The following is a 27,642-nucleotide window of genomic DNA, read 5'->3' on the forward strand; positions in this document are numbered from 1 at the left end:
CGCTGGCTCCTCCCCCCCTCTCCCGTGATGCCACCCTCTCCCCCATGGCTCGTCCCCCGTCTTTTCTCGGAGCTCACTTCCCCCGCCCACACACCCCTCTCCCCCCCACAACCCCCCACCCATCCACACCCACCCACACACCAGTTTACCATACTTGAATCTGATATTCATCTTATAAATATATAATTCAATTCTAATTTCTTGTTAATGTGCTAAACAATCTTGCCAACAATTGTCTAGCTGCCTTTGGTGTTTTTTTTTTCTTGAAAAGTGAAACTGGTGGAAATCAATCAGTACATTGCTTCTCTGGTCATATCCACTATTTATTTCCAATATAGTTTTGTTGTGAAAGCAAAATGAAAGCTATTCCTCTTATTTCACACCTTTAATATATCTTTTCACAGTTACCATCCTTTCATTGCAAGATGGATGTTTATGTAAATTATGTTGTGTCTTGGGTCTATTTGTTTGTAATGTATGGCTGCAGAAACGGCATTTCGTTTGGACCTCAAGGGGTCCAAATGACAATTAAATGTATCTTGTATCTTGTATCTTGTAAAACCCAAAATATATCCAGTTCCTTTAACAACGTTCGGTAAATGGACGAAGGGGTAAGTTCAAGTTCAAGTTCATTGTCATGTGTCCCTGATAGGACAATGAAACTCTTGCTTTGCTTCAGCACACAGAACATAATAGGCATTGACTACAAAACACATGAATAAATAAACTGATAAAGTGCAAAATGACAGATAATGGGTTATTAATGTTCAGAGTTTTGTCCGAGCCAGGTTTAATAGCCTGATGGCTGTGGGGAAGTAGCTATTCCTGAACCTGGTTGTTGCAGCCTTCAGGTTCCTGTACCTTCTACCTGAAGGTAGCAGGAAGATGAGTGTGTGGCCAGGATGGTGTGGGTCTTTGATGATACTGCCAGCCTTTTTGAGGCAGCGACTTAGATAAATCCCCTCGATGGAAGGAAGGTCAGAGCCGATGATGGACTGGGCAGTGTTTACTACTTTTTGTAGTCTCTTCCTGTCCAGGGCACTCAAGTTGCCGAACCAAGCCACGATGCAACCAGTCAGCATGCTCTCTACTGTGCACCTGTAGAAGTTAGAGAGAGTTCTCCTTGACAAACCGACTCTCCGTAATCTTCTCAGGAAGTAGAGGCGCTGATGTGTTTTCTTGATAATTGCATCAACGTTCTCGGACCAGGAAAGATCTTCAGAGATGTGCACGCCCAGGAGTTTGAAGCTCTTGACCCTTTCAACCATTGACCCGTTGATATAAACGGGACTGTGGGTCCCCATCCTACTCCTTCCAAAGTCCACAATGAGTTCCTTGGTTTTGCTGGTGTTGAGGGCCAGGTTATTGCGCTTGCACCATATGGACAGTTGCTCAATCTCTCTTCTATACTCTGACTCATTCCCATCAGTGATACGTCCCACGACAGTGGTGTCGTCAGCGAACTTGATGATGGAGTTCGCATTATGACCGGCTACGCAGTCATGAGTATAGAGGGAGTACAGCAGGGGGCTGAGCACGCAGCCTTGAGATGCTCCCGCGCTGATTGTTATCGAGTCTGACACATTTCCACCAATATGAACAGACTGTGGTCTGTGGATGAGGAAGTCGAGGATCCAATTGCAGAGGGATGCACAGAGACCCAGTTCTGCGAGTTTGGTAACCAGCTTGGAGGGGATGATAGTATTAAATGCCGAGCTGTAATCAATGAATAATAGCCTGACATATGAGTTTTTGCTGTCCAGGTGGTGTGGAGTGGAGGGCCAGCGAGATCGCATCCACCGTTGATCTGTTGTGGCAGTAAGCAAACTGCAGTGGGTCCAGGTTTTTGTCGAGGTAGGAGTTGATTTTCGCCATGGTCAACCTCTCGAAGCACTTCATCAACACAGGCGTTAGTGCCACAGGTCGGTAGTCATTGAGGCACGTCACCTTGCTCTTCTTGGGCACTGGAATAATTGATGCCCTTTTGAAGCAGGTGGGAACCTCAGACCTCAGTAGTGACAGGTTGAAAATGTCCAAGGTAGACCTTCTACGATGAACCCACAACTCCATTGAATGGGATGATGGTAAACCTGTGATCGAACTGCACCTTTATCCAAATCCTGTTATAAATTTGGTTAATCTAAATCCATTATTCTCAGGTTTAAAATTCATGTGGCCAAGGATCAATTGGTGCTACAGGAGAGAGTTTAATATATTATCACCCACCCCTGAAATGCCTGGCTCGTGTTTTCATATGCAAAGTTCTTCTTGTGTTCTCTTTTAGGAAAAATGGCCTGCCCTAACTTTCTATCACAGATCATTCAGTGTGAATATTTAATGGAGAAATTGAGTTCTGCAAATATTGTCATTCTAATCACAGTCTCATACAGTTCAAATGTAATCATTTGCCATGTACAGGTTAATCCCAACATTTTTGACCTTCCAAAGTAGAGATAATATATAATATTAGGGACATATTTCCCTATCAAAACCTCTCTAGTTATCTTTAGAACGTTTTATTTGCTCCTAATTGCAGTTTTCTGTTGTTTCCATGAAAAGTTTACTCCACACCACCAGTAGAGGGCACCATCTGATTACATAGTTTAAGTATTAGTAAAAGTTATGACACTTTTTAATTGAATATGCAAACCATGGCTACTAAATTTGCGTAACGATAAGTGAAAGTACGTTACAATTCTTCACTCAATGTAGTGATTAAAATTGATTCAACTCGTAGAATTAGAAATCAATGTATTTTAGTCTTTACACTTGATAGAGCAGATATATTGTTTATAGTGATTCAATTCTAGTGATTCAGTTCTTAGTGATTCAACTCCACCGCTGTACCAACGTGCAACTGTTTCATTTTTATTTTAGATCACCTTACTAAGATGGGAAATGTGTTTTTCCTTGTCACTGCAAGAATAGCTTCTGTATTTTCTAAATCATTCTCACCTTTATTTACAGTACTTTCCATGATCTAAACTCTCCCTACCTCTATAACTTGCTCCAAGATAACAGCCCTTCAAGATATCGCCAGCACAGATATGGATCTTCCTTTGCACCAATGCTCATGACCTATGCACTGGCACTTTCAAAGATTTTCATGCATAATCACCCAGATCTCTCTTTTTCACATTTGATGTTTTACTCAGAATTGTTTACACTCAGTAAATCATGTGCATTATCCATCTTCTCTATTAAATCTGCTGCAAAAAAATTAAATCTGGTTTGTTGAATATGGTTTACCGTTGACAAATCTGTGCTGGCACTGCCTTGTTGACACAAACCTTTCTCAATACTTTCCCTAATATCTGTATCTACAACCCATGTTAATAGAACTGCTTAAAGGTTTCTGGGAATTGCTAGTAAACTTAAAAATATATTTCAAATATTTATTTTTCAAAAAGATTTGCCATTTTTGTATCCTGGCATAATTCCAAAATTGGAAATTATATTAAGATCTTCTGCAATCTCTACTCAAAATCCTCATGAATTAAGGATAGATGTTATTTTGACCCATCCTATCAATTTTCATTCCATTCACTATCTCCATAACCACTCCCCTTGTTTAAATTTTGCAAGCATTATTTTCTTTTGTAAAGAATTATATAACTTTTTAGCTTAGTTTAGAGATGCAGAGTGGAAACAGACCCTTCAGCCCACCGAATCCGCTCCGACCAGCGATCCCTGCATCCTTACACTATCCTACACGCACTTGGGACAATTTACACTTTTTTTAAAACAAAGCCAATTAACCTTCAAACCTGCACATCTTTGAAGTGTAGAAGGAAACCAGAGCACCCAGAGAAAACCCACGCAGGTCAAGGGGAGAACGTACAAACTCCGTTCAGACAGTACCCGTAGTCAGGATCGAACTCTGGTCTCCGGCGCTGTGGCAGCAACTCTACCGCTGCACCACCGTGCAACTATTACTTTGATCATAATTCTGACTTTGCATACATTACCTCCATAATTCATTATCAGCCCACCCTTTCTCTTGTAATCTGTTCACACAAAACATTTAGACTGGAATCAATTACTTGTTGAAAAATGAGCCTGTCCCACTTAGGCGACTTTTTAGGCGACTGCAGGAGACCATGCGGTCCACATGTTCGCGGGTGGTTACCGGGGAGTCGCCTTCATGGTCGTGAGCAGTTCCCGCATCCTGTGAACTTGTCGCGGCCTCATTAATTGAAAAACTAGCGGCGACCAAAATGAAGCAGCCCATGGAGAGTAGTGAGAATTCTTGTGCCGTACGTGGGTCGCCAGGAGGTCCGAGTAGGTTGCCAGGCGGTCGAAGGTTCTCGTAGGTTCTCGTAAAATGTTCGCTGAGCTTCACAGCCGTGTATCTCTGGCTTCTTAAAAGTTGTCTCCACTCCTTCTTCCTCCGCCCCCCCCTTTTAAAGGACTTACCGCACACTGTGCTTTGACAGTCTTAAATACAGCGCAAACCTTCCTGTTCATCGTGGTGTGTGTCTGTATCATCTTAGCTTTGCGCCATGTGAATTTCACTCAGACAGCGCTCCCCCACTTGCCGTGTCCCCCACCTGAATAACGGGCTGGTGAAGGAAGCGATGTGTGTGTGTGTGTGTGTTCCACTCTGACAGTCGCCGTTCCAGTTACGGGTTTTTCAGGCTGCCAGCAGCTTGACAGTTGCCGACAGTCGCCTGAAAAATTGCCCAAGTAGGACTGTCCACAACAGCGAAACGCAAAAAAAAAACTACAACTGTTGAAAACATGAGGTAAATCAGATCAATTTGTAAATTTACATCAGGTCATGCAGAATTTTCGGAGGGAGAAAAAAGAATTAACGTTTAACTGTGATGCCCTTTCATCAGATGATATACTGTACACCATACTGTAAACTGCTCTGGTACATCTGCTTGGGAAACCTCAATTCATACAGGCAACTCCTCCATTATCTGAGTTTAAGAAGGAACTGCAGATGCTGGAGAATCGAAGGTACACAAAAAAGCTGGAGAAACTCAGCGGGTGCAGCAGCATCTATGGAGCGAAGGAAATAGGCAACGTTTCGGGCCGAAACCCTACTTCAGACCCTCCCCCATTATCTGTATTGCTAAAATGGTCAGAAGGGAAGCCCTGCAGATAACATTGAGACTTTAAAACTCTTACAAGAGATATATTGTCAATGGTCCATTTTTTAATGTTCTTCTGTAAACCGTCATCTCAAAACTATTGTTTTAAAGGAAAACATAGTTGCTCTGTATCAATTCAAAGCTGCATTTATTTATTTATGTTACAATTTTGTTTACTGATACTGTCAAAATTTTCATGGGCAACTAATCACAGGACATGTGACAATATTGCAGAGGAAGTAATTTTGTAATCGGCATGACCAGGCACACCCTGCGCCTTATTGGGAGCTGAAACGAACGGTTTGTTACAATATATTTTAAAAGAGGAACCGAGCCAAATTAGTAATATCATTCTGCATTTATTACGAAAATGTTTAATCAAATTAAAAAAACAAGAATAAAGAAGAACATTTATCCTAGAGATAGGATAATAGAAAGTTCCAACTGCTACTTAAAACCGGCTAACATAAAATATGGTAAGATGAATGTAATAATGCATTTCAAGAAATAAAGATGAAAACATAATTAACGTGGGTAGACACAAAATGCTGAAGTAACTCAGTGGGACAGGCAGCATCACTGGAGAGAAGGAATAGGTGACGTTTCGGATCGAGACCCTTCTAATTATGGCTATCTGATATACAGTAGACAAAGAAAACCCAGAAATATTGAATCGTTTTATGTGTGCGTTGATGTCTTAAGATGCAATATTCCCACTTAAAGTACCACTTAATAGCGGAATCAAAATAGTAATGCCAACTCCCGATTGTGGAACTCAATATCTGGAAAAAAATGTTTATTTATTGCTTCCCGAAAGTAATTGGTATTCAGTCAGCCATCACGAACGTCTACAGCGAGCAGCAGATCTTTGAACGACACTGTAGAATGCATCCTTGGACTTTGGATTTAAATATTTTACACTGATTAGCAATTACAAACACTGTAATTTACTTTATTTATGTGCAGAGTGCATGCAGATATTTGGATATCGCAGTTCTGAGTCTTTTTTGTTGACACGCGTTCATCTTCGATTCAGCAGTGATCAACAACTAAGACCTCTTGCACACTGAAGCGTATGGAGTGGCGTCCATTGATGAGAACCATTAAAGCTCAACGTGGGCGCAAAGTGAAAGTTGACAGGACTATTCCTTGATGCGCCGGGTGCAAGTGGCGAAGATAACGACGCGTTCCCTGGGAATCCGCGCAAGGCGCTACCGCCCCTCCCACAGCCTGACGGCGAGGGCGGACTCGCGTTGCTCGCTTTAAAATTGGCTTGGAGGGCGAGCGGGTAGAGGAGAGAACACGCGGGGCTGGCTGGCGGGCGAGAGAGCTCGTTCCTCCTCGCCTCACCGCTCGCAGCTCTGCTCTGCTCAGCGGGGCCGGCAAGTGCCTGCAGCAGTGCGCGGTGATGGCTCTGCCGGATAACGCCAGCTGCACCATGGCCAGCGAGGAGACGCCTTTCCCCGAAATCGTGGAGCTGAATGTGGGCGGCCAGGTGTACATCACCCGCTACTCCACCCTGCTCAGCGTGCCTGACTCCCTGCTGTCGCAGATGTTCGGGCGCAAGAACAGCCTGGGGCTGGCGAGGGACGGCAAGGGGCGCTTCTTCATCGACCGCGACGGCTTTCTCTTCCGCTACATCCTGGATTACATGCGGGACCAGCAGCTGGTGCTGCCCGACCACTTCCCCGAGCGGAGCCGCCTCCAGCGGGAGGCTGAGTACTTCGCTCTGCCCGAACTGGTCAAAACACTCAGTCCCAAACTCAGCAAGCAGAACTCCATCAACGAAGACGCCTGCCCCAGCGACCCCGAGGACGGCTCTCCCAGCACGGACGTGGCGCGCAGTCTGGTCGCGGTCGCGGCCACGGCCAGCGGAGTCGGCGGAGGGAGCAGCGACAGGAGAATGGGCTTCATCACCATCGGCTACCGGGGCTCATACACGCTGGGCAGGGACAGCCAGACGGACGCCAAGTTCCGAAGAGTGGCCAGGATCATGGTGTGTGGCAAGACGGCGCTGGCCAAGGAGGTGTTCGGGGAGACGCTGAACGAGAGCAGGGACCCCGACCGGCCCCCCGAGCGCTACACGTCCCGCTACTACCTCAAGTTTACTTTCCTGGAACAGGCGTTTGACAAGTTGGCCGAAGCCGGCTTCCACATGGTGTCGTGTAATTCGACGGGCACCTGTGCCTTCGCTCACGACCAGACCGACGACAAGATATGGACCAGCTACACGGAATATGTTTTCTACCGTGAGTGATCTGCCCATCACAAACATCTGCACAATGACCCCCAAAGCGATTAGACCTAAACCCAACCCCCACCACCCCTAGAACAGAAACCCTTGTTCCTCCAGCTTTCAATCTCCATGTGCCATTGCTGCCTCACCTAGTTTACCACGCTCTCTGATACATTTGGATGGATGAACTTTTTTTAAAAAGTGTATGTTTTCGTATTTTAAGGACACGACGCTGTTTTATTAAACTGGTGCATATAGTTTGTAACCGAGCACAAAGTTTGGTTGTGTGTGCGTGTGTCTGAATGTGGTGCACACTGGGTGTTGGCACGTGTGCAGGTGCCTTCAGCAGCTTAGTTAATCCCCTTTGACGTGAAAATAATTGGAAAATAAAATGAAGTAATTAATGCTAATGGTCAGTGGCAGAGAAACCGACGAGGAAGTGAACGATAGTATCGAAAAAAAACTGATTTTGGATACTTCTGGTGGGGAGTTTTTGAACTAACATTATTTTATGAACAGCAAACTGCGTGTGTGCTTCTTCCCAAAGAATATCTTATGGGAAGGTTAATCGGAGATGGTGAGACAGTGTTTCTCTTTACATCGACACGCTGATGCCAAATAGTGAATTTGAAGACGAATGCCATTTTTTGACAGCGCAGGTGTACTAAGTTCTACGAAGTGCGGTTTGTATCTTAAAATATGTTTGCCAAAATAACGCGTAGCCTTTAAATATGATAAATGAATTACAATTTCATAGTGAAATTATTGTTGTCAAAAATTTGGATGACACTGCATAAGTCTCTGCTAAGATATTTATGCAGATTTCTCCCCCAAAATTGATGTTTCTTATGATATGCATATGTGGTATTGTATAAAAATAAAGCTATTTTGTGATTAGAACAAAAGCCAGTCTTGACAGTTTAATTTGTACCTTTACTTAAATCTAAGTTATTTTTGTTACATGATTTTATAACCTGAATTCCAGTAGCAAATTCTATTTGTAAGTTTCAATAGCAGGTTGGTGAACACTTTTGAAATGAGAGCATTCTGAATCTGATGATTCACAAACGTTTAGCAAAGTGGGTACACAACTTCTACATTGTCAGAGGAATAGATATGTCACTATGGTCTAATAAATCATGGAAACGTCATAATTTCAGTTCATGTTATATTTAAGAGGGAGTTAGATGTGGCCCTTGTGGCTAAGGTATGGAGAGAAGGCAGGTACAGGATACTGAGTTGGATAATCAGCCATGATCATATTGAATGGCGGTGCAGACTCGAATGGCCTACTCCTGCACCTATTTTCTATGTTTCTATGTTGTTATATTGGCAAGATATTTGCATGTAACATTTAGTCATATAAGCTTAAAACTCCTGATGAACAGGCATAAATGTTCATTGCATTGTGCACTTGCAGCTATAGGCGACAGTGCAGAATAAGTGATTTTCATTGCTTTCAAGACGGTCGTCATTGTCTTTACAAAAAAGCTTATCTTTAAGCCTCTTTTGAAACAAATCTTTGAAAACAATTTCAGTTTTATTTCTCTGCTGTCAATACTTAATTACACAGCCCTTTTGAACACCTGTGATTTCCATTTACAAAGGTTTGTAGTGGAAGTTTAAATTGATGTTCTGTCTTTTGGTGTGGGTTATAGTGTTCAAAATACAAACATACATGCATGTACAAATGCATAGCATATGTAAAGCCTAAACTCAGGCTTGAATTTCAATATAAACATTAAATAATGGATTTGAACAGATTCAAGCACTGTACTTGTGTTATGAAGTGAAGTAGCCATTTGACCCATCACTGACGCACTTGCTAGTAGATTCTGTTTCCTCCTGCCTTGAGGATAGTTTGGAGCAGTTTTACTGTGCATTACATTGAGTATTAAAGATAAAATGATCATTGAATGTTAAAAGAATTGCAAATAAAACATTCCCTGAGATAGAAAGTGTGCTAAAGGTTTTACAATCTCATACTGACATGTTCTAGTATATTCACTGTTCTGGTATATTTAAATAAATTCTAGTACCAGAGAAAATTATTAATTGACCCGGCTGTAATTGCTTAACCCTGAACTTTATCATTAGTTCTTCAAACTTGCCTTTCAAAGATGTTTATGGAAGCTGCATTCATATTTGTATGACAATAATAAATTGTAAATTTCCCTTTTATCCTTCAAAGACCATTTTGTATGGAAGCTGTGACCCAGTTGGTAACATCATTGCCTGTGGGTTCATGTGGCACTTCAGCAACTAGAGCACAAAATCTAAGTTGACGCTTGGTAGTAATGAGGTAGTGCAACATTACTGAACAAATACATTAAACTAAGGCTCATTTTACTTGTGCCTGTGTGTTTAAAAAAAAAAAATAAATAATCTGACTATTCTAATAACTGATCAGGATAGCCTTAATCAGGATAAGAAAACTAGACTACTCGGGTAATATCACAGTGCTGTGCTAATATCACAAATTTGTTTTTTGTGGTCTCTACATTGCAATTGTGACCACAATTCTAAAATACACTACTGTAAAACATTTTGGGACGAACTGAATTTATGAACATTATTTCATAAAGGCTTTTTGAAAGAAATATGAAGTTTTATAGCCGAGACCTGTAAGTAGCAATATGTACTTTCCAATGGGTGGAGAGATGAGAATAAGGACGTGCAGTCAAACGTAAGGTTGGATCTGAGGTGAGAGTTAAGTGTTCGGCATGGATTAGAAGGGCAGAGATGGCCTGTTTCCGTGCTGTAATTGATGTATGGTTATATGGTGAGCACATTAATGTATTACTGGATCTATTTCCAGTGTTAATGCAGTTAATAGGAAGTCTGAGGCATTCTGTTACCGTGAAAAGAAACATTGACAATTTCTGTACAGACAAATGGCAAGATACGTTAATAGAAGTGCATTCACTATATTTTGCTATCGAAAATGTAGTCATCTGGACCATTTCATATTGATGTATTGTTATTAATTATTTGATTAATTAAACCTTGAAGATTGAACTTGGCAGAAGGTGCATGGTCTGGGAAGCAGAAACCATCACAAGACATAGGAATTTTATTATCTTCTAAGGGAGTCTCTGTTGGAGCAGCCTTTTGAAGAGAAGCAGTGCAAAGAATTATATTTAAATTCCCACCTTTTGTACATCAAAGATGCTATAACAGTAAATTCCTGCTGTGATGGTGATGACTAGCATGTAGATGTAATTGACACGAAAAATATCAGAAATTATGTGAGAAATTTTGTTGAATCAAGAATTTTTCTCCAGAACTGTATAATTTAAAATAAATTGGACAACCCATCTCACTCTCATTGAAACTCATTCATTTGAACACTTATGATTCTGTTTCAATGTGGAAAGTCTGCAATGATTATAATCAGCAGGTAGAACATACTGGTTCTGTTGCCTTCTATTCTTATGTGGTATCAGGTATAATTCAGTTCCACTCTGGGTTGGTAGGTTCTGAGATGATTGACAGTCACACTCAGTGGGAAATATGTACTGTTTCTCAGGTGGTGGGTGGGACGTCTGGTCAACTCAATTCTACTGCCTGTCCCACGAGCATGCGACCTGCATGCGGCAAGCACGACCAAACCGGAAGCGGGGGCCGCGTGGAGGTTGAGTTATCCCCGTACAGGGCAGGTCCCACCAGCATGCGCCTGCATGCGGCGAACGCGACCAAACCGGAAGCGCGCTGCGCGGAGGTCCAGTGAGTGACGTGAAGTTCGAGTGAAGTCCATGCGTGATGTAAGGCGTTAAGATGCTGCGTACGGCGTTGAGACGCTGCGCACGCCCGTCGAGGCGGTGCGTAATGCGTTGAGGCGGCTGCGGGCCGGCAGGCCGTTGCAGCGCGGAACATTTGAACAGTTGAACGAGGCAGTTTTTCAGAGCCCCGCGCAATGTCGGGACCAGCTCCGCACAACTCCGGCGATCGAAGTGGGACCGGCCCCGTGAGGCCGTACGGCTCAAGCGACCACGTTAGGTCACGCTTGCCACATGGAGTCGCATGCTCGTAGGACAGGCTCTCTACGCTGAGCATCTACTTTTTTCCAATGCTTGGACACAAGATTCTCCAGATAATTTAAAATGCTCCTCTGCTTTGAGCAGATTCACAGTTGGGGATATTGAATCCCTTCAAGGAGGCCTTTAGAACATTCTTCAATGTTTTCCTCCATCCACCTGGTCATCCCGTCACAGGATAGAGCTCTGAATAGTCAGTCTGTTTTGAGAGTTTGATGCTAAGTACACGAGTAAAGTGGCCTGACCAGTGGTGTGAAAAGGCTGGAGTTTCTGAGCCCCAGCCACAGGGGGCAAATTTCATCCTGCCGATCGGCCCTGGAAGTCCTGATGAGTTAGAGATTGGCTGCCTCAACTGGGAGGGAGGTTCAAGTATTCACGTGAACTAAAGGAGCTGCTGGACCACCAGTTTTCGGAAAATCGATGATGGCCTGTACCTGCTCCTGTCCTTCCTTCAAGGACTCCATCCATTCTCCCAATTCACCCGAATCATTGCCATCTGCTTTGTGATTTCAGATGCCTCTGAAATGTTCTCCTTCTTGCTGAATAATGTGCCCCTCAACTGTTGTTGATGGCGATCTTGAATGCATCTTGTCAATTTTTCTACATCCTGCTCTCACTATTTCTGCTGGTTAAAGCAAGGATAGAGCTCCATGTTCTCACTTACCACCCATAACATGTTGCAAAGGATGATCTTCAATAGATCATCCTTTGCAATTTCCACCACCTTCACTGCAATTGCAGCACCACACACATCTTTTCTTCCCCTTTTCCTTAAACAAAGGCACCATTCCCTTTATTATGCCCCAGTATGCAGATCCATCTCCATCAACCATTAAAGGCAAAGCCAATGGTGCATCAGATATGTTAAAAACTGTCCCTTTGTGCTTGGAATGGAGTAAGGGACCATATCAAGAGGGATGACTAACGCTGAAGAGAGCAAAATAAATATTGTGGTAAATAAGGGACCAAAAGCTGGCTGGCTTGAGCTGGAAAATGTAGTTGTATGTAACTTAGGAGTGTTATTTCTTGCACGGAATTCCTTCTTGGAGGATAATGATGGACGTGGATGGCAAGGAACGTGAGGAAATGGTTAGAAACGCTATGGAAAAAGGGAGAACTCCTAGAATGGCTGGGTCCATGGTGTGGACATGGAAATAGCAGATTTGAAACGAAACATGGAATTACATCATTAAAAATGTTTGAATGTAGATCAGGACAGATTATTATTTTGTACAGATTTCATTTTAGAGCCTGCTTTAACCATGGAAACATTAATTCAGCTAGCACTACAACAGTATGTGGTGTCCATAATTTCTGCCACTGTTTCATCGACGTAACCTTCAAGGTTAAAAAAGTAACAATTATGTCTGGTTAAAAAATGTAGTGCATTTTGTAAGGCTATTGCATCACTGGTAATCATAAACTCCTCGCTGAAAGTTAAATCCATGTATGTCACCTGGAGTGAACACCTTCTGGCAGTTGCTTTGTAAAGGTACAACTTAATGTCCGAGATACATTTGATCAAAATAATAATCTGGATTAAAGTCATTTTAAGATCAATACAGCATGTTTAGCCACATAAATTTAGATTTAAATATTGTAATTTCTGTCTTCCTAGTCAGCATGGTATAGTTTCTTGCCCAAATGTGTAGTATCATGGTCACAGTGGTTGAAAATGGCGCCAACTAATCTATAGCTGATATTGTACCAACAGTATTATTGTTATAAATAACATTGCTCAGGTATTTTTAGTTTTAGAAATTGATTTAAGTGAAAGTTGAGTGCCTTTTAAGATGGATCCACTTCACATCCCATCATAATTTTGGTTGAACTCCCAAATATTAATATAGAACAGCATTGAAACCTGATATTGTGCAAAATGTGCTAAGTGACAAATTGGATAAGCCACAATGAATGCTACCAGGTCTGACAATGACATTGTCCTCAATAGCAATTTTAGACATTATGAAATAAATGTTCACCCTACTTGGTTGGCAAGAAACTGACAGGATAGGATTGAAGGTAGTTTTACCCCACCCAATTTTACTTTCCGTTCATTTGGTACAAATAGAGGAATCAAACTAATTGTGTGAGAATTGCTGAATAGAGGAAAAAAAACACATGCTGAATAGAGGAAAAAATCATGGAAGATGTCTTCAATTAATATTAATGGAAACTGATAATGGCATTTAAAATGCTCAGTTTGGATCTTAGAATTCTTTGAATTGTTTGAATATTAGCATCTGTTATGGCCTGATAGGTCAAAGTGAACTTAATTCCATATAACTTGCAGAGTTTACTGTGTTCTTAGCAGAATGAATCCATTGAGTTGAAAAGTTAAGAGGCTGTCCCACTGTGGCGACCTAATTGGCAAGTTTACGAGAGTTTGCCCTCGACTCATACTCGCAGCATGGTCGACACAAGGTCCTAGGAGGTCTTTGTAACTCTCCTCCATGCTCGAGAGTAGTCCCCACATACTCAAGGCCTCAGCTAGGTCGCGACGTATTTTTTCAACATGCTGAAAAATACCCGCGAGTAAAAAAAAAAAGGTTGCCGTGGAAAAAATCGATATTTTTTTTACTTGTAGGTTTAGTCGTAGTAGGTCGGCATGTTATTCGTAGGTAATCGAGGGTAGTCTAATGTAGTCGAAGATAGTTGTAGATAGTCCTCCATATACTCGAAGGGAGATCGAAGGAGGTCGTCTTCACTCCACTATTCAGTGTCCAATTTTCCCGAAGCTAGTCTTCTACATCGTCGAAGGAGGTCTTCAACATGACACTTTTTCAAACTCTTCTAAACTTGCCAATTAGGTCGCTGCAGTGGGAAGCCCCTTTACTTTTTCTATCCATGCCTTGTATTATATCTAAAAATAATTGAATAGGGAATCCTATACCTGCATGGATAATGGAAATTGATAATCAATCATTGATGTTGCAACTAGTTCATTCAATGATTCGCAAGGATTTTTTTAATTATTAGAAATATTTTTTAAAATGTGGGTACGTTTTTCCTGATTGGGTGCCAAATATCCTGATATGTGCTTCCTAAAAATATGAAAGATATGATTGTTATTGCTTACCATGTCTGAAATGTAATATAATACAAATGGGAATGAGAGTTTGATATTGGTGCATTTTATTTACTGCAGTAGCTGCAGATGAAGAAAATAATACTTACTGTCAAGCTGTTCCTGGTTTTCTCTGAATAGGTTCATCCGGCTCCTGGAGTCAAATGTGTATCACCAATCATCTCAGCAGCGCAGGTAAGCAAATGCAACTGTGAAACAAAACTGTCGTTGATTAACTTGTTCAATTTGTTGTGTTAATTATTTAGTATAAACTCTTTATAGCAGCTTAAAATAGAATGTTCTTCTTTCAAATGTTGCTTCTCGTGTGTGACTTTTAAAAGTCATTTTTCGTTGATCGATATTGACTTATTCCCGGTTTCTCCCTAGCTGACTCAGCATGGTTCCTGTATGACAATTGGAAAAATAAAGCTCATTCAATGACGCATTTGTGTTTTAAATAAAAACTCAATGCTGGAAATAAGTCGGGCAGCATCTGTGGAGACAAAAATTCTGTTGACATTTCAACAGAACAGGGAAAGGTTAATGAGAAAACAAGTTTTAAGCTGGATCAAACCTGGTGCCTGAATCTGTTCCAATCCAAAGTTAAGAGGACCTACAGTATGGTAGGGTCTTGTGTAATACACATTGTATCATTATAATTAGATGGAGAAGAACAAACCATAATTCAACAACAGCTGATAGCAACTATTGACAGCTAGCTAAGCCACATCCTAGATTTACCTGATCATTAAACCCATAAACTGGAAAGAGTGCAACAAAAATTTGCAAGGATTATGCCAGGACTTGAGAGGTTGGGCAGGCTATGCCTTTTTCCCTTGGAGCACAGGAGGCTGAGGGGTGATCTTACAGAGGTGTATAAAATTAGGAGGGGGGGATAGATAAGGTGAATGCGTGGTCATTTTCCCAGAGTAGGAATCAAGAACTAGAGGGCAGACACAAAATGCTGGAGTAACTCAGCGGGACAGACAGCATTTCTGGAGAGAAGGAATGGGTGACGTTTAAACCAGCATCTGCAGTTCATTCCTACACAAGAACTAGATGGCATTGATTTAAGGCGAGATGGAAAATTTTAACCTCATGGGAAACCTTTTCACACAGAGGGTAGTGGGTATATGGAATGAGCTGCCAGACTAAGTAGTTGAGGCAACATTGAAAGACATATGGATAGGAAAGGTTTTGGAGGGATGTAGGCCAGGTGTGGGAAAATTATTCCACTTTGGATTGGGTATCTTGGTTGGCAAAGGCCCTGTTACCCTGCTGTAACATGATCAAGTATTTTGGATGCCCCAACCTTTAGAGGTTCACAGGTCATGGTGATGCCACTAATGTCAGTGGTAGTCCACTCATGGCATAGCTTGGGAACTATTATTAGTACAAGTATAGAAATGTAGGCTGTAAAGTTGGTATAGATCTCCCTGAGAAAAAAAAAACATGCTTTCTCTACAGTCCTTTCAAACTGGGGTTCTTCAAACAGCACCGCACTGGTGCCCAAATATCTACGTGTTTATTAGTTGGGACTGCACCCACCTTATGATCACAATTGCCACAAATTTGATAGATGCTTAGGCCAATCATACATTAGCAACAGACATAGGGAAACTCTGCTAATTGTTTTAATGGACAGGCAGAACTTGCATCCTTGAAAATCCACCCCTTAGTTTGGCAATGCCGTAATGGTGCCCAGGATGTTGTTTTGATCTTGACAAAGATCGTGGATGTCTAGGCTGGTAAATTGCGACATATTTGTTGACAAAAGAGTCTGGCATTGTAGCTTATCACTGTTCCAGGGAAACACTAGTGTCCTTGTAGAGGATCGAACTGTAGATGCTGGTTTAAATCGAAGGTAGACAAAGTCTGGAATAACTCAGTGGGACAGGCAGCAGCTCTGGAAAGAAGGAATGGGTGACGTTTCGTGTTGAGACCCTTCTTCGGACCTTGTGGCTTCTTCATAAGTCCTTGTGGCTTCAATTTCCTGCCAACATTTCCTTTTGTCCATCTACTAAGTGATAACGAGCAGCGGCTCAAAAGATGCTTCACTCATCTGTCTACATACTACGATTTCCCGAGGCCATTGTGGACAAAGGAGCCAGTTGACTGCTGGGAAGCAGCGACACTAGTTTTGAACCCCCCCCTTGTAGAGGTTGCAATCTCCTGGTCCAAAGCCAGCAGCCGTTGAAGGATTGATCTTGAACAAGTTCTTAACAAAAATATATTCTCTTTGGGTTAAAGGTCAATCAGAGGCACATTTTCTTGGCTTCCGAACCTTCCTTTGGTTGAATAGGGAACTCCCATTACTTCTTTGCCTTGATCCTGGGTAATGTGAAGGGAGATAGTGGAAATTCCACCCTGTCATGAAAGGTAAATGCTGACCCAGGTTTCACTTAGAATTTGAGACCGAGAACGAGAGAAAGAGGGGGTAAAATTCCTGCACAGAGGAGGTAATAACAGAGTTGAACAGAAGATGATGTGCTCACTCTAAAGTAACTCTGTTATAAGTTTGGAAATTTGCATGTTTAACCCGCATTTTGCTCTCATGGGGTTTGATGTCTTTGTTGTGGCTTCCAACTCAATTTGAAGTCGCAAAATTACATCGAACACTCCATGCATCAGTGATTCCACAAAAGAAAATCCAGCTAAAATCTTTTTGAACGAATGAGATGTGTCAAATCCATTTTTTATCTTCAGGTCAATACAAATTGCGTTCCATTGACTTAAAATCTGCTTAAAATCTCCAGTGTATTCGTATTCAATTTTCTGGTCCACCTAATTTGAATAATTAGTCAGAATGCCAGGTGCAAACTGGCTTTTTGACTTCCACAACTGGTAATAGAGAAGAAAAAATGATTTCAAATTAAAGTTAAGTTGTTATGGAGATTTAAAAGTGAATCCATTAAGCAGAGGGACAAAATGTCAAGGCTTCCACAGAATATTAAGACCATCCCAACCCAGCAGCAGTTTTAACCAAAGCTCGTCTATGAGGGTATTAAACCCAATTAGCCAGGGTGAAAGAAAAGGGAAAGCCACGTGTAGAGTGTAGGATATGGATATGTGGTACGCAGTAGACTGCACAGCATCAAAGCTAAAATGCCCTAAGAAGGAGTGATACGGTGGCTAGGCATCCACCTCGCCCTGGAACCTGAATTGGCAGGTTGCCATTGTATTTTCAGAGATGATTTCCAAGACTTTTAAAAATGGTTAGTATTTAAAAAGGCAATGATGGATCCTGGAAACTTTATCACGTAAAGGATTGCAATCTTCTTGCGTAATGGCTCATTGGTTATTCACACCCCAAAGTAATGTCATTGAGAGCCTTCTGATCAACTCACCATCAGACCTTCTCATCCTTTTACCAGTTGTTAATTCTGCAGCCGAAGGAGAAGTGCATATGGCATATTGATTGCACAACATTTCTCCAGAACCTTTTCTCGGCTCATTTGGACTGTATTATCAATCATTCTGATGCTATTAGGATTAGCTTGGAAAGAGGAAAACTGGGAACTAATCCAAACACTAATGAAAACTTGTGTTCTGGCAATAACAGAATCATAAAAAATGTCACCAAAGCAAATCATAAATCCATAAACATACTCAGCTTGAAAATCCACAAACATTTTGAATGTTTTCTTCACTCCACATCAATCTTCAGATCTACCACAAATCCTTTTCCTGTCCATGTTTCACTGAGCATTATGGAGTCTGTATTAACAAAAATGCAGAAAGTGGCAGGGTCCTTTCCAAACATCTTTAAAGTAAAAAAGAAAGATGCAAACTTTGCATGTCATAAAAGCTCTTCCTGGGATATTTAAAAGTTAAATCCGTTTCCAGTGCCAATTTACTACTTTCCATTGCATAATACAGACATTAGGACAGCAAATTGAACAGCAAATGTGATGTTTGGAGCATTTTCTATATTATCAAAGCAAAATATTGTAAAGTGTAATTCTTTTCTTTAAAAGTGTCTAACATTTTAAACAAGAATATATTCCTCTGAGGTATTCCTTATATAAGCGTGCGGAATGTTACATTCTAGAAAGTCTTAATGTTATTGAACATGTAATCAATTTATCATCAGTTCAATGTCAAAATATTTCAGATACATCAGGCAGGAAATATAAATTGTTTAGATGAGCACAATGATAGATGAAGGGTATTTTAACTTTACAAAGTAAATCTTAATCTCTGATATTTATAATTAAGACAAATTCAATAAAAACAGCTTATAAAGGAAAGGAATAAGGGGAAATGAGAAAAGTGCAGAGGCAAGCTTGGTGTATCATAATAATAAACTATTTGCATTAGTTCAAGAGTTAATTGTGAAATACGTAAAATCCTTTTAAATAAAGAATTGAGACCAACTGGCTTTCAATTTCATTAAGAATGGCAATCACGAAAGTGTTCCTTTGCTTTTTTTCCTAAATACTCACATTTAATATCTTGTCTATTATTATTTTAGATTATGTAGACATTGAGAGCAGAATATTTATATTTATCTGTTTCAGTCCTTTCCTAATTTCAAAAGAATTTATTACATAATTTATAGTATTCTATTTTATTATGCCCAATTTAAAAGCATTGGTATTTAGTTATACTCTGCAATATCATGTTGTGCACATCCTTTGTTTCATCCATTTTTGAAATTATGAAACCTAAAATACACAATTTCAATGATCATATTCTTATGTAGATACACCAATATACATTGAACCTGATATTCCCTTTCATGTTAAAAAAAAAATATATATCTCCATGGTTTTTGTTGTCTTTTTCAAACTGGAAACAGCCTTTAACATTATGTGACCCAGAACCCTCAAATCTCCCAGCACATCCCTGATTTTCCCTTTCCCCCCCCCCCCCCCCTTTCTTCCTGACATTTTTCTCCATCTTTTTAATATTGCTTTTTGTTTAGAGAATTATAAATAATTCATCTTTGCGAAATTCTTCATTTTCAAAAATGTCATAGTTTGAAATGAAATGACCTTTCTTGGCAGCAAAGTAAAGTTCCACACCAATGTAGAGAGCTGAAAGCCAATATATTTCCCTTAAATAAGAAGATTTCTAAGATCAACGGCACATGTTGTATACATTTTCTGAAACATTTGGATAATATTTCTATTAAGGTGCTTTCCCAATGACAACAAACTTGGCATCCTCGGTCTCTATTCCTTAGCTTGTGTTTCTAATTCAGTAAAGGAGTCACCTTTATTGTCGTTCCTGGAATTGATCCAATGATTATATTACTTGTAAGTAGAGTTACACAGGGCTCCATGTGGTCTTACTAATGTTTATACAGCCTTGTTATTTCCTGGACTTTATGTTAATTTAACCATGGAAAAAGTAAACACAATAACATTTCTGGCTACACTTTACAATTTCAAGGTGGCCTGACGTAACTTTTCAGAATTTAGCAAATGAGGGGCTGGAGGCTAGTGCGGGAGAGGGGCAAGTGAATTAATTGGCTAATCTCCAAAATTAATATGGGAACATGATACTGAATAATCCTCTGTTCATGTTAAAGTGTGCTGCCTTCTCCTTTGAACCATGCCTGCATGCAACCATTGCTCGCCATGCTAGTCAATGGCTGCATGCATCAGTCCAACATTCAATATCAAGAATAACTTGCCATAATGTAACTCCAAGTCATCACAATAAGTTATCTGCATTTGCATAGCAGTTTTCCATCCATAGCCCCCATTGCCTCCATCTATCACTTCCCAGCTTCTATCGCTATTTCCACCCTTCCCACCTCCACCAGAATCTATTTGCTACTCAACCACTCCTCATCTGGATCTACCCATCATTTGCCAGTTCTCCTCCTTACTGCTTTATATTGGCTAACTCTCCCCCCCCCCCCCCCACCCAACTCCTACTCTTTCAGTCCAGTTGAAAGGTCGTGTCCTGACTGTCGATTACCCTCCATAGGAGTTGCCCGACCTGCTAATCTCCTCGAGCAAATTATTACTCCAGATTCCAGCATATAGTCACTTGTAGCTACAATTTGTTAAAGTTGCACTCCAGGAGAGTGGGACATGCTCCAAGGCAGTCTGTGATTAGCTTGGGGTTGAGCACAAGCATCTTTGCTAATCTTGCTCATCATTCTGGAATAAATATACCTTTGCCTCGATAGGAACCTGAATTGTTATGATGGTATTGTCTCTATTCCAGGTCCATCCTTAGATGATGATTCTTCTTTTGAATCCTGTATTTTAATAACTTAATTTTTTTTGTGGATTATGAATTATACAATTTGAAATCCACATTGGTTTCATGTTTTTAGTGATTAGCTTCTGACAACCTCAATTTCTCTGTCTTTTTTTTTTCTTTCTCCAAACCATCCTACCAATAACTAGAGCGCAGTCCTGAGCTACTATATACCTAATTGGAGACCCCCCCCCCCCCCAGACTATCTTTGATCGGGCTTTACTGGACTTATCTTGCACTAAACGTTATTCCCATTATCATATTTGTACACTGGGGATGGCTCGATTGTAATCATGTATTGTCATTCCGCTGACTGGTTAGCTCGCAGCAAAAGCTTTTCACTGTACCTTGGTATATGTGACAATAAACAAAGCGCAAACTCAAAACTCGACTTGTATATTTACAATATTTTCTAAAAAGCGTTTAACCTCTTACATTGAACTTTTAAATTAAAGTAAATTCATTCAAAACAGCATCAACTATTAAAGTGTAACAGTTACATTCAGCTCAGTTGCAAAATCTACTGCAAGAAATGGAAATTGCTTCAAAATTGGTAAAACACATGGCAGATGGTGTGTCACATCACATGGAATGTGTTGATATCTGGATAAACTAAACTTACTCAAACTCTGTTGCCAGCCCCAGTAAAATTTAATTCTTCTTCCTTATTTCCTCTGCCTTGGAACTTAATTTGCTTTTGATTCATTAATATCATATTTGTTATCAGAAACCTTCAATATCAGTCTAAATTGCAGTAAAAAATCTATTACTATCAGGATTATTCCTTTAATTCAGTCTCTTTCGGTACCCAGGTGAAGAGGATCACTAAATACAAACAGTTGTTTCTTTTATCAGATTTACAATAATCATCTGAAGATAAAATTATCCTTAAAAGCTATGGCTAGTATTTCCTTCTCCCAATCCAAAATGAAGTGCATAGAAACCAGTAATTAATGTAGCACATTGGATATATTTTGATTGCTTGGATAGATGCAATGCAATCTTCATTCAAAATCTCTGAGTGCTTTTAAAACTATTTGCCGGATTAGATACTGTATCCAATTAAATTTGGAGGCAAACTCAAAAAGTCTGAATAGCTTATTGATGTCCCATTAATTCTTTTAATAAGATATCTGTAATCCAGAAGGAATTACTTCTAATTCTGCTGGTTGATAATACAGATATAGCACAATACAAATGAAAACTAAAAGCAAAATGTCAGCAGACTTTAAAAATGTGAAGACATTTGATATATGTAATTTGATCTGTAATTCATACACTTGCAGAAAAGAGCAGATAGGAAAGTTGTGTATTTGACTATGATAAAAAATTGCTGATGTGGTAGTCATGGGATTTTGCTGATTATGTTGTTCCTGGTGGTTCTACTTTCCCAGCTTGTTGATCACAAAGCGGCAGCGAAAGAATGGGTCCAGGAGATACTGTTCTCCTTGGGTCTGGTTTACATACACTAGCCAGTTATTCTTCCCGGACATGTGGCTGAAGGTTTATGAGAAACCCATCCTTGCAGCTGCACAGGTCATCTCACGAGAGAAGGAAAGTCACTGTAGCAATACATCATAATTCTTATTTGCAATAAGGCAAGAGTTCTTTTAGTTCCAGGAGGCTCACGCCAACACACAATGATTATTTTGGTAATTAGAATGACCAGGCATGCACATATACTGAAGTAAGATTTTGATTGCAACAAATGCTCTGTGCATAATTGGAAAGGTTTTTGAAGATGCATGAATAGCAAGAAATGTTCTGTATCTGAAAGAAGCTAGCTGTGTACAAGAACAAAGAAAAGATGAACTGGAGTACGCAACCCGGCCATCAAGCCTTTCCCCATGCTCAATATGACCAAAGGTGATCTATCCCAGACCTAATTTCTTTATGTGCTAGTTGTCCTTAGCTTGCTATGCTCTTTTTTTTATTTATTTTTATTTTTTATTTTATAATGTCTTGGAATACCCCCAGTGAGTTAGACTCCACAACCCTCTGGGATGGAGAATTCAAGGTTCACCACCCTCTGTAAGAAGGAAGATGTGGTGATGAAACTAAATATTGAAAGCCAGGAAAAAATCGTAACTTCTGTCCAGGAACGATGATGTTCCCTTCTAGTCCCCTGCACCTTCTTCCCTGCTGCAGATTCTCAGATAAGTTAATCTGATTGCATCGGGTGCATAGACAGTTGGGTTCCATGTATTTCTGAACCTAGAATCTACTCGCCTTTGTCTAAGCAGCAAAGATTGATGGAAATGTATCGATTCAAAACCCATTTTATGTCCTGTGCGGAGGAAGGAGGTGAAAGACCGAGAGGTGGAAATGAGGACGGGGATCGGGGAAACATGGTCAATATGTTAACAAAATAGTTATACAGTTGGAACCAAAAGTAATAATTTGCATTGCGTTAATAATACCTTATTAACATGTTCTGTTTAATTTTCCCCCAAACCAGTGTCCATTAAATACTCAAATGTTACAGGTAACAATAAGATAAATATGATTTAATTGAACAGGTGGAACTGGACAACTCTGGTGTGGTATCAAATGACTGCTATTGCCTGCTGAAAACAAGAAGCAAACTTGTCGTTGGCGGCAGAGTAAAACAGATAATTGTGCAACACCAGACAACAGTACTTCACATTTTTGTTTTTCACCACTATCAATTTTATACCAATGACTGAAAATATATCTCAAGGTGATTTAGGAGGCAAAATGTTATTATGGATTTGTTGATCCCAGCAATCAGGTTAAGCTTACTTAGTTCACTGATACCATGAAATATAAATTACAAAATAAGGCATTATAAATGGGGAAAAAAGCTAAATTGCATTGCTGCTGCATAAACAATATCACAAATATGGGAACATCTCCACTATCACTTTTATTCTTGTGAAGTTAAAATTTTAAGTAATTTGAATTTTTTTAATGCATAGTTTTGATTGAGAGCAGTAATGGCCAAAGCCTAGATTACCCTTTACTTTAAAGCAACTTCCGGTTCAGTTGGATTCTAATAAAAGCTATTTTCAGAACTGCATATTTCAGATAAATATTTACAAATTTGCAATTGAAGTTTAATATATTCAGAACTTGCAAAATATAGAGAAAAATCAGATGATTTATTTATATATGATTGTGATGCAAAGTAGAACAATCATTCAACATAAAGGTCTAGTAATTCCTTCTGTATTACAGTATTTATATTTGTATTTTACCATAGTGGAAGAAACAGCACCTGACGTGACTATATTCACAGAAGAACATAGTGCAGTCAATGAAACTATTAAGGATGCTGAGGACAATGTGAGTTGCCATGATGTATCCACATCTAGCCTGGACTGCTGTTCTGAGGCTAATACTGGATCAAAGCCTCTGAATGAAAATTCCCATGAGCTATTACATCAATCATCTCTGCCAGAACAGGATTCTGTGCAAGATCTACTAAAAGCTGAGGACAAAGATTTCATGAACCATTCTCATCACTCTGACAAAGGTGAGGATATGAGGAATTGAAGTGAATTAAAATAAAATGCTAGATCAACCAAGCCTGTTATCAGCAACATTAGTGCTATCCCAAAGGGCTAAGAACTTACTTAAATAAATCTGGAATGAAAATCCGAAGCAGTAACAGTGCCCATGAAATGAATAGACTACTGTGAAAATCCAGTTGGTTCACTGATTCTCTTCAGGGAAGAACATATATTGTCCTTTATCTAACTTACTTTAGTTTAGAGATACAGTGTGTAGACAGGCCCTTCGGCCTACTGAGTCCGCAGTGTGGGAGGAAACCAGAGCACCCAGAGAAAACCCATGCGGTCACGGGGTGAACATACAAACTCTGTACAGACTGAACCTGTAGTCGGAATCAAACCCAAGTCTCAGTAACTCTATCATTGCGCCACTGTACTGCCCCAACTTTTATGTGACTCCAGACTCTCAGTAAAGGGCCTGTCCCACTTGGGCAACCAATCCGTGAGTTATGGCGAGTTTGCCCTTGACTCATACTCGCAGCATGGTCGACACAAGGTGGTAGGAGGCCTTCGTAACTCTCCTTTAAGCTCGAGAGTGGTCTCCGCGTAATTGAGGCCTCAGCTAGGTCGCAGCGGTTTTTTCAATATGTTAAAAAATGCCTGCGAGTAAAAAAAGGTCGCCATGGAAAAAAAAATCATGGTTGTAGTTGTCGTAGTAGGTCGGCATGTTAGTCGTGAGTAATCGAGGGGAGTTGAAGGTAGAGGGTAGTCATAAATAGTCTTCATCATAGTTAAAGAGAGGTCGAAGGAGATTGAAGGAGGTCGTCTTAGAAACATAGAAATTAGGTGCAGGAGTAGGCCATTCGGCCCTTCGAGCCTGCACTGCCATTCAATATGATCATGGCTGATCATCCAACTCAGTATCCCGTACCTGCCTTCTCTCCATACCCCCTGATCCCCTTAGCCACAAGGGCCACATCTAACTCCCTCTTAAATATAGCCAATGAACTGGCATCGACTACCCTCTTTTGCAGAGAGTTCCAGAGATTCACCACTCTCTGCGTGACAAAAGTTCTTCTCATCTCTGTTTTAAAGAATTTCCCCCTTATCCTTAAGCTGTGATCCCTTGTCCTGGACTTCCCCAACATCTTCCTGCATCTAGCCTGTCCAAAATCTTCCTGCATCTAGCCTGTCCAACCCTTTAAGAATTTTGTAAGTTTCTATAAGATCCCCTCTCAATCTCCTAAATTCTAGAGAGTATAAACCAAGTCTATCCAATCTTTCTTCATAAGACAGTCCTGACATCCCAGGAATCAGTCTGGTGAACCTTCTCTGCACTCCCTCTATGGCAATAATGTCCTTCCTCAGATTTGGAGACCAAAACTGTATGCAATACTCCAGGTGTGGCCTCACCAAGACCCTGTACAACTGCAGTAGAACCTCCCTGCTCCTATACTCAAATCCTTTTGCTATGAAAGTCTTCATTCTCCACTATTCGGTGTCCAATTTTCCCAAAGTTAGTCATAGCTAGTCTTCAACATAGTCGAAGGAGGTCTTCAACATGTCATTTTTTCAAACTCTTCTAAATTCGCCAATTAGGTCACCCAAGTGGGACAGCCCCTAAACATAGTTAACTCTTAAGTGACTCTTGAATAGTCTGGTAACTCATTTTGTTGTATCAATGCTTTATAATAATTAGAATGACAGGCTGGTCAACATCAATCATTGAAATATTAACAATGAAAATGCATCCAGCCCAGTCAATTGCATAAATTCCATTTTCTAACATTTGCGGACGTGCTAGAATTAGGAGAGGAGCTTGTACCTGAGAAGGAAATATCCCCAGGTATCCTGAAGAACTCAAGAAATCTCATGCCATCAGATCAAATGTGAGTAAGGAAATCTATTGACTACCATAAACAGAATTCATCAGTTGTAAATCAGTCCTATTCCATGTTGAATTCAACTTGGTCGGCACACTGAAGGTAACAAGAGAACAAAGTATGCTTTTTACGAAGGGGACTTCAATATCTGTTACCAAGAGTCGTTTGAGGCCAAGTCTCTCTAGGTCACACACCATCTATTTTTGAAATTTACCATAATTCCTTTGTCGATATTGGGTTAAAATCATATAAGCACTCATCAAACTACATTGTGGAAGTACCTTCGTCAAAAAGACTGCAAAAGAACAAGTTCTTAAAAACAATTAAAAATGTGAGTTATCGTAACCACAATGCCACTGAACTGCTGTATCACCACATTTGGTTTTCTAATGTTCTTCTGGGAAGGAAATCGGGCCAACATGGAGCTTTATGTATAGTTGATACCTGTCAAGTTCATATTTTAAAAAAATAGATAATTGAACATAATTTATATAGTTTACTTTCTGAATGTTTGATAACTCATGACCTCTTCTACAATGTAATATTTGTTTTTGTGTTCACTGTAGATGAAAGCATATCAGTAGATTTAGCTGGCGTTGCAGAAGAACAGAACAATAAAGTAATTGAACCCAGCAATAATACAGAGGATGTAACAAGTTGTAATGATATTGCCACTTCCAACACAGAAAGTTGTTCGATTATAAACTCTGGGTCAGAAATCATGACCAAAAGTCTCCCGGAGCCTCCACAGCGAGCAACCACCCTGGAACTCGAAGATGTTCAAAGAATACAACATGAAGATAAAATCCTGCATCAGCAGAAAATCAGCAAACGAACAAACACAAATCAAGGCAGTTTTGACAAAGCCACTGATTTGGATCGAAACAAAAGTAATGAAGAGAAACAGACATTGGAAGCAGAGCTGCAGAAATGCGTAGAGGATTTGAAAAAAATTAAAATACCATCTACATTCTTAAAGAAACAGAGACACTGGCAAAATGAATTATTAAAGAAGTATGATATGTAATTCTATGTATTAAGGTTAAAAAAGAATAATTACAATACTTATCCCAATTCATTTGTGAGCTTTCTCTTGGTAGAATTGTGAAGTAAAATGTGAATAAAATAATTACACACATGGTCCTATGTCAATATCCATCAAAGTAGCTGCACAGAACCTATATAAAATGTTAAATTATTATTTATCATAGTTTTCACACATTCTGAACTGGGCTACATTTTCCATGAAAATCAATTTATTTGTTTTCAAACTTTCTGTTTCTTACTGGCAATAGCCATTAAAGAATTGTATTATGCACTGTTGTATGGAATGTACTATTATGTCCAGTTTGCTGGGCAATCAACAACAAGTTGGAATTTGTGATTTTATTATGACCATGAGCATCAACTTTATTTCTTTTAAGACATGGAGTTTGAACCCAAAACAAAACAAAATCAGTTAATATACTTAAATATACTCAAAGAACAATTACTTGAAATCACGTGTATAATTTTGTAAGATTTGTTTGTGTTTCCAAGCGTTTTTTTAATCAGGCCTGTGATACCCAAATGAGGCCCATTAATTTTTTTGAGGGTATAGATACAACTTTGATTAAATTTGGTGATAT

At 40.0% G+C, this 27,642-nt stretch overlaps 2 protein-coding genes across 4 annotated transcripts; both read left to right on the top strand.

The window, feature by feature from the left end:
• Positions 1-556: 556 nt before the first annotated feature.
• Positions 557-27,642, top strand: LOC129702157 (BTB/POZ domain-containing protein KCTD8-like). 3 transcript variants are annotated; one of them, XM_055643772.1, is made up of 4 exons: positions 557-611; positions 14,581-14,634; positions 23,882-24,154; positions 26,581-27,642. In XM_055643772.1, exons 2-4 carry the CDS (start codon positions 14,604-14,606, stop codon positions 27,039-27,041), a joined length of 765 nt encoding a protein of 254 aa, XP_055499747.1. In that variant the 5' UTR covers positions 557-611; positions 14,581-14,603; the 3' UTR covers positions 27,042-27,642. The 3 variants fall into 3 exon arrangements, with proteins under 3 accessions (XP_055499747.1, XP_055499746.1, XP_055499745.1); XM_055643771.1 differs by lacking the exon at positions 557-611 and having other exon boundaries at positions 14,438-14,634; XM_055643770.1 differs by lacking the exons at positions 557-611; positions 14,581-14,634 and having other exon boundaries at positions 19,367-24,154.
• On the top strand, positions 5,616-8,254 carry LOC129702156 (BTB/POZ domain-containing protein KCTD8-like). The gene has a single exon (XM_055643769.1). The coding sequence runs from the start codon at positions 6,508-6,510 to the stop codon at positions 7,354-7,356; it is 849 nt and encodes a 282-aa protein (XP_055499744.1). The 5' UTR covers positions 5,616-6,507; the 3' UTR covers positions 7,357-8,254.

Source organism: Leucoraja erinacea, chromosome 12, assembly GCF_028641065.1.
Source record: "Leucoraja erinacea ecotype New England chromosome 12, Leri_hhj_1, whole genome shotgun sequence".
Lineage (NCBI taxonomy): Eukaryota > Metazoa > Chordata > Chondrichthyes > Rajiformes > Rajidae > Leucoraja > Leucoraja erinaceus.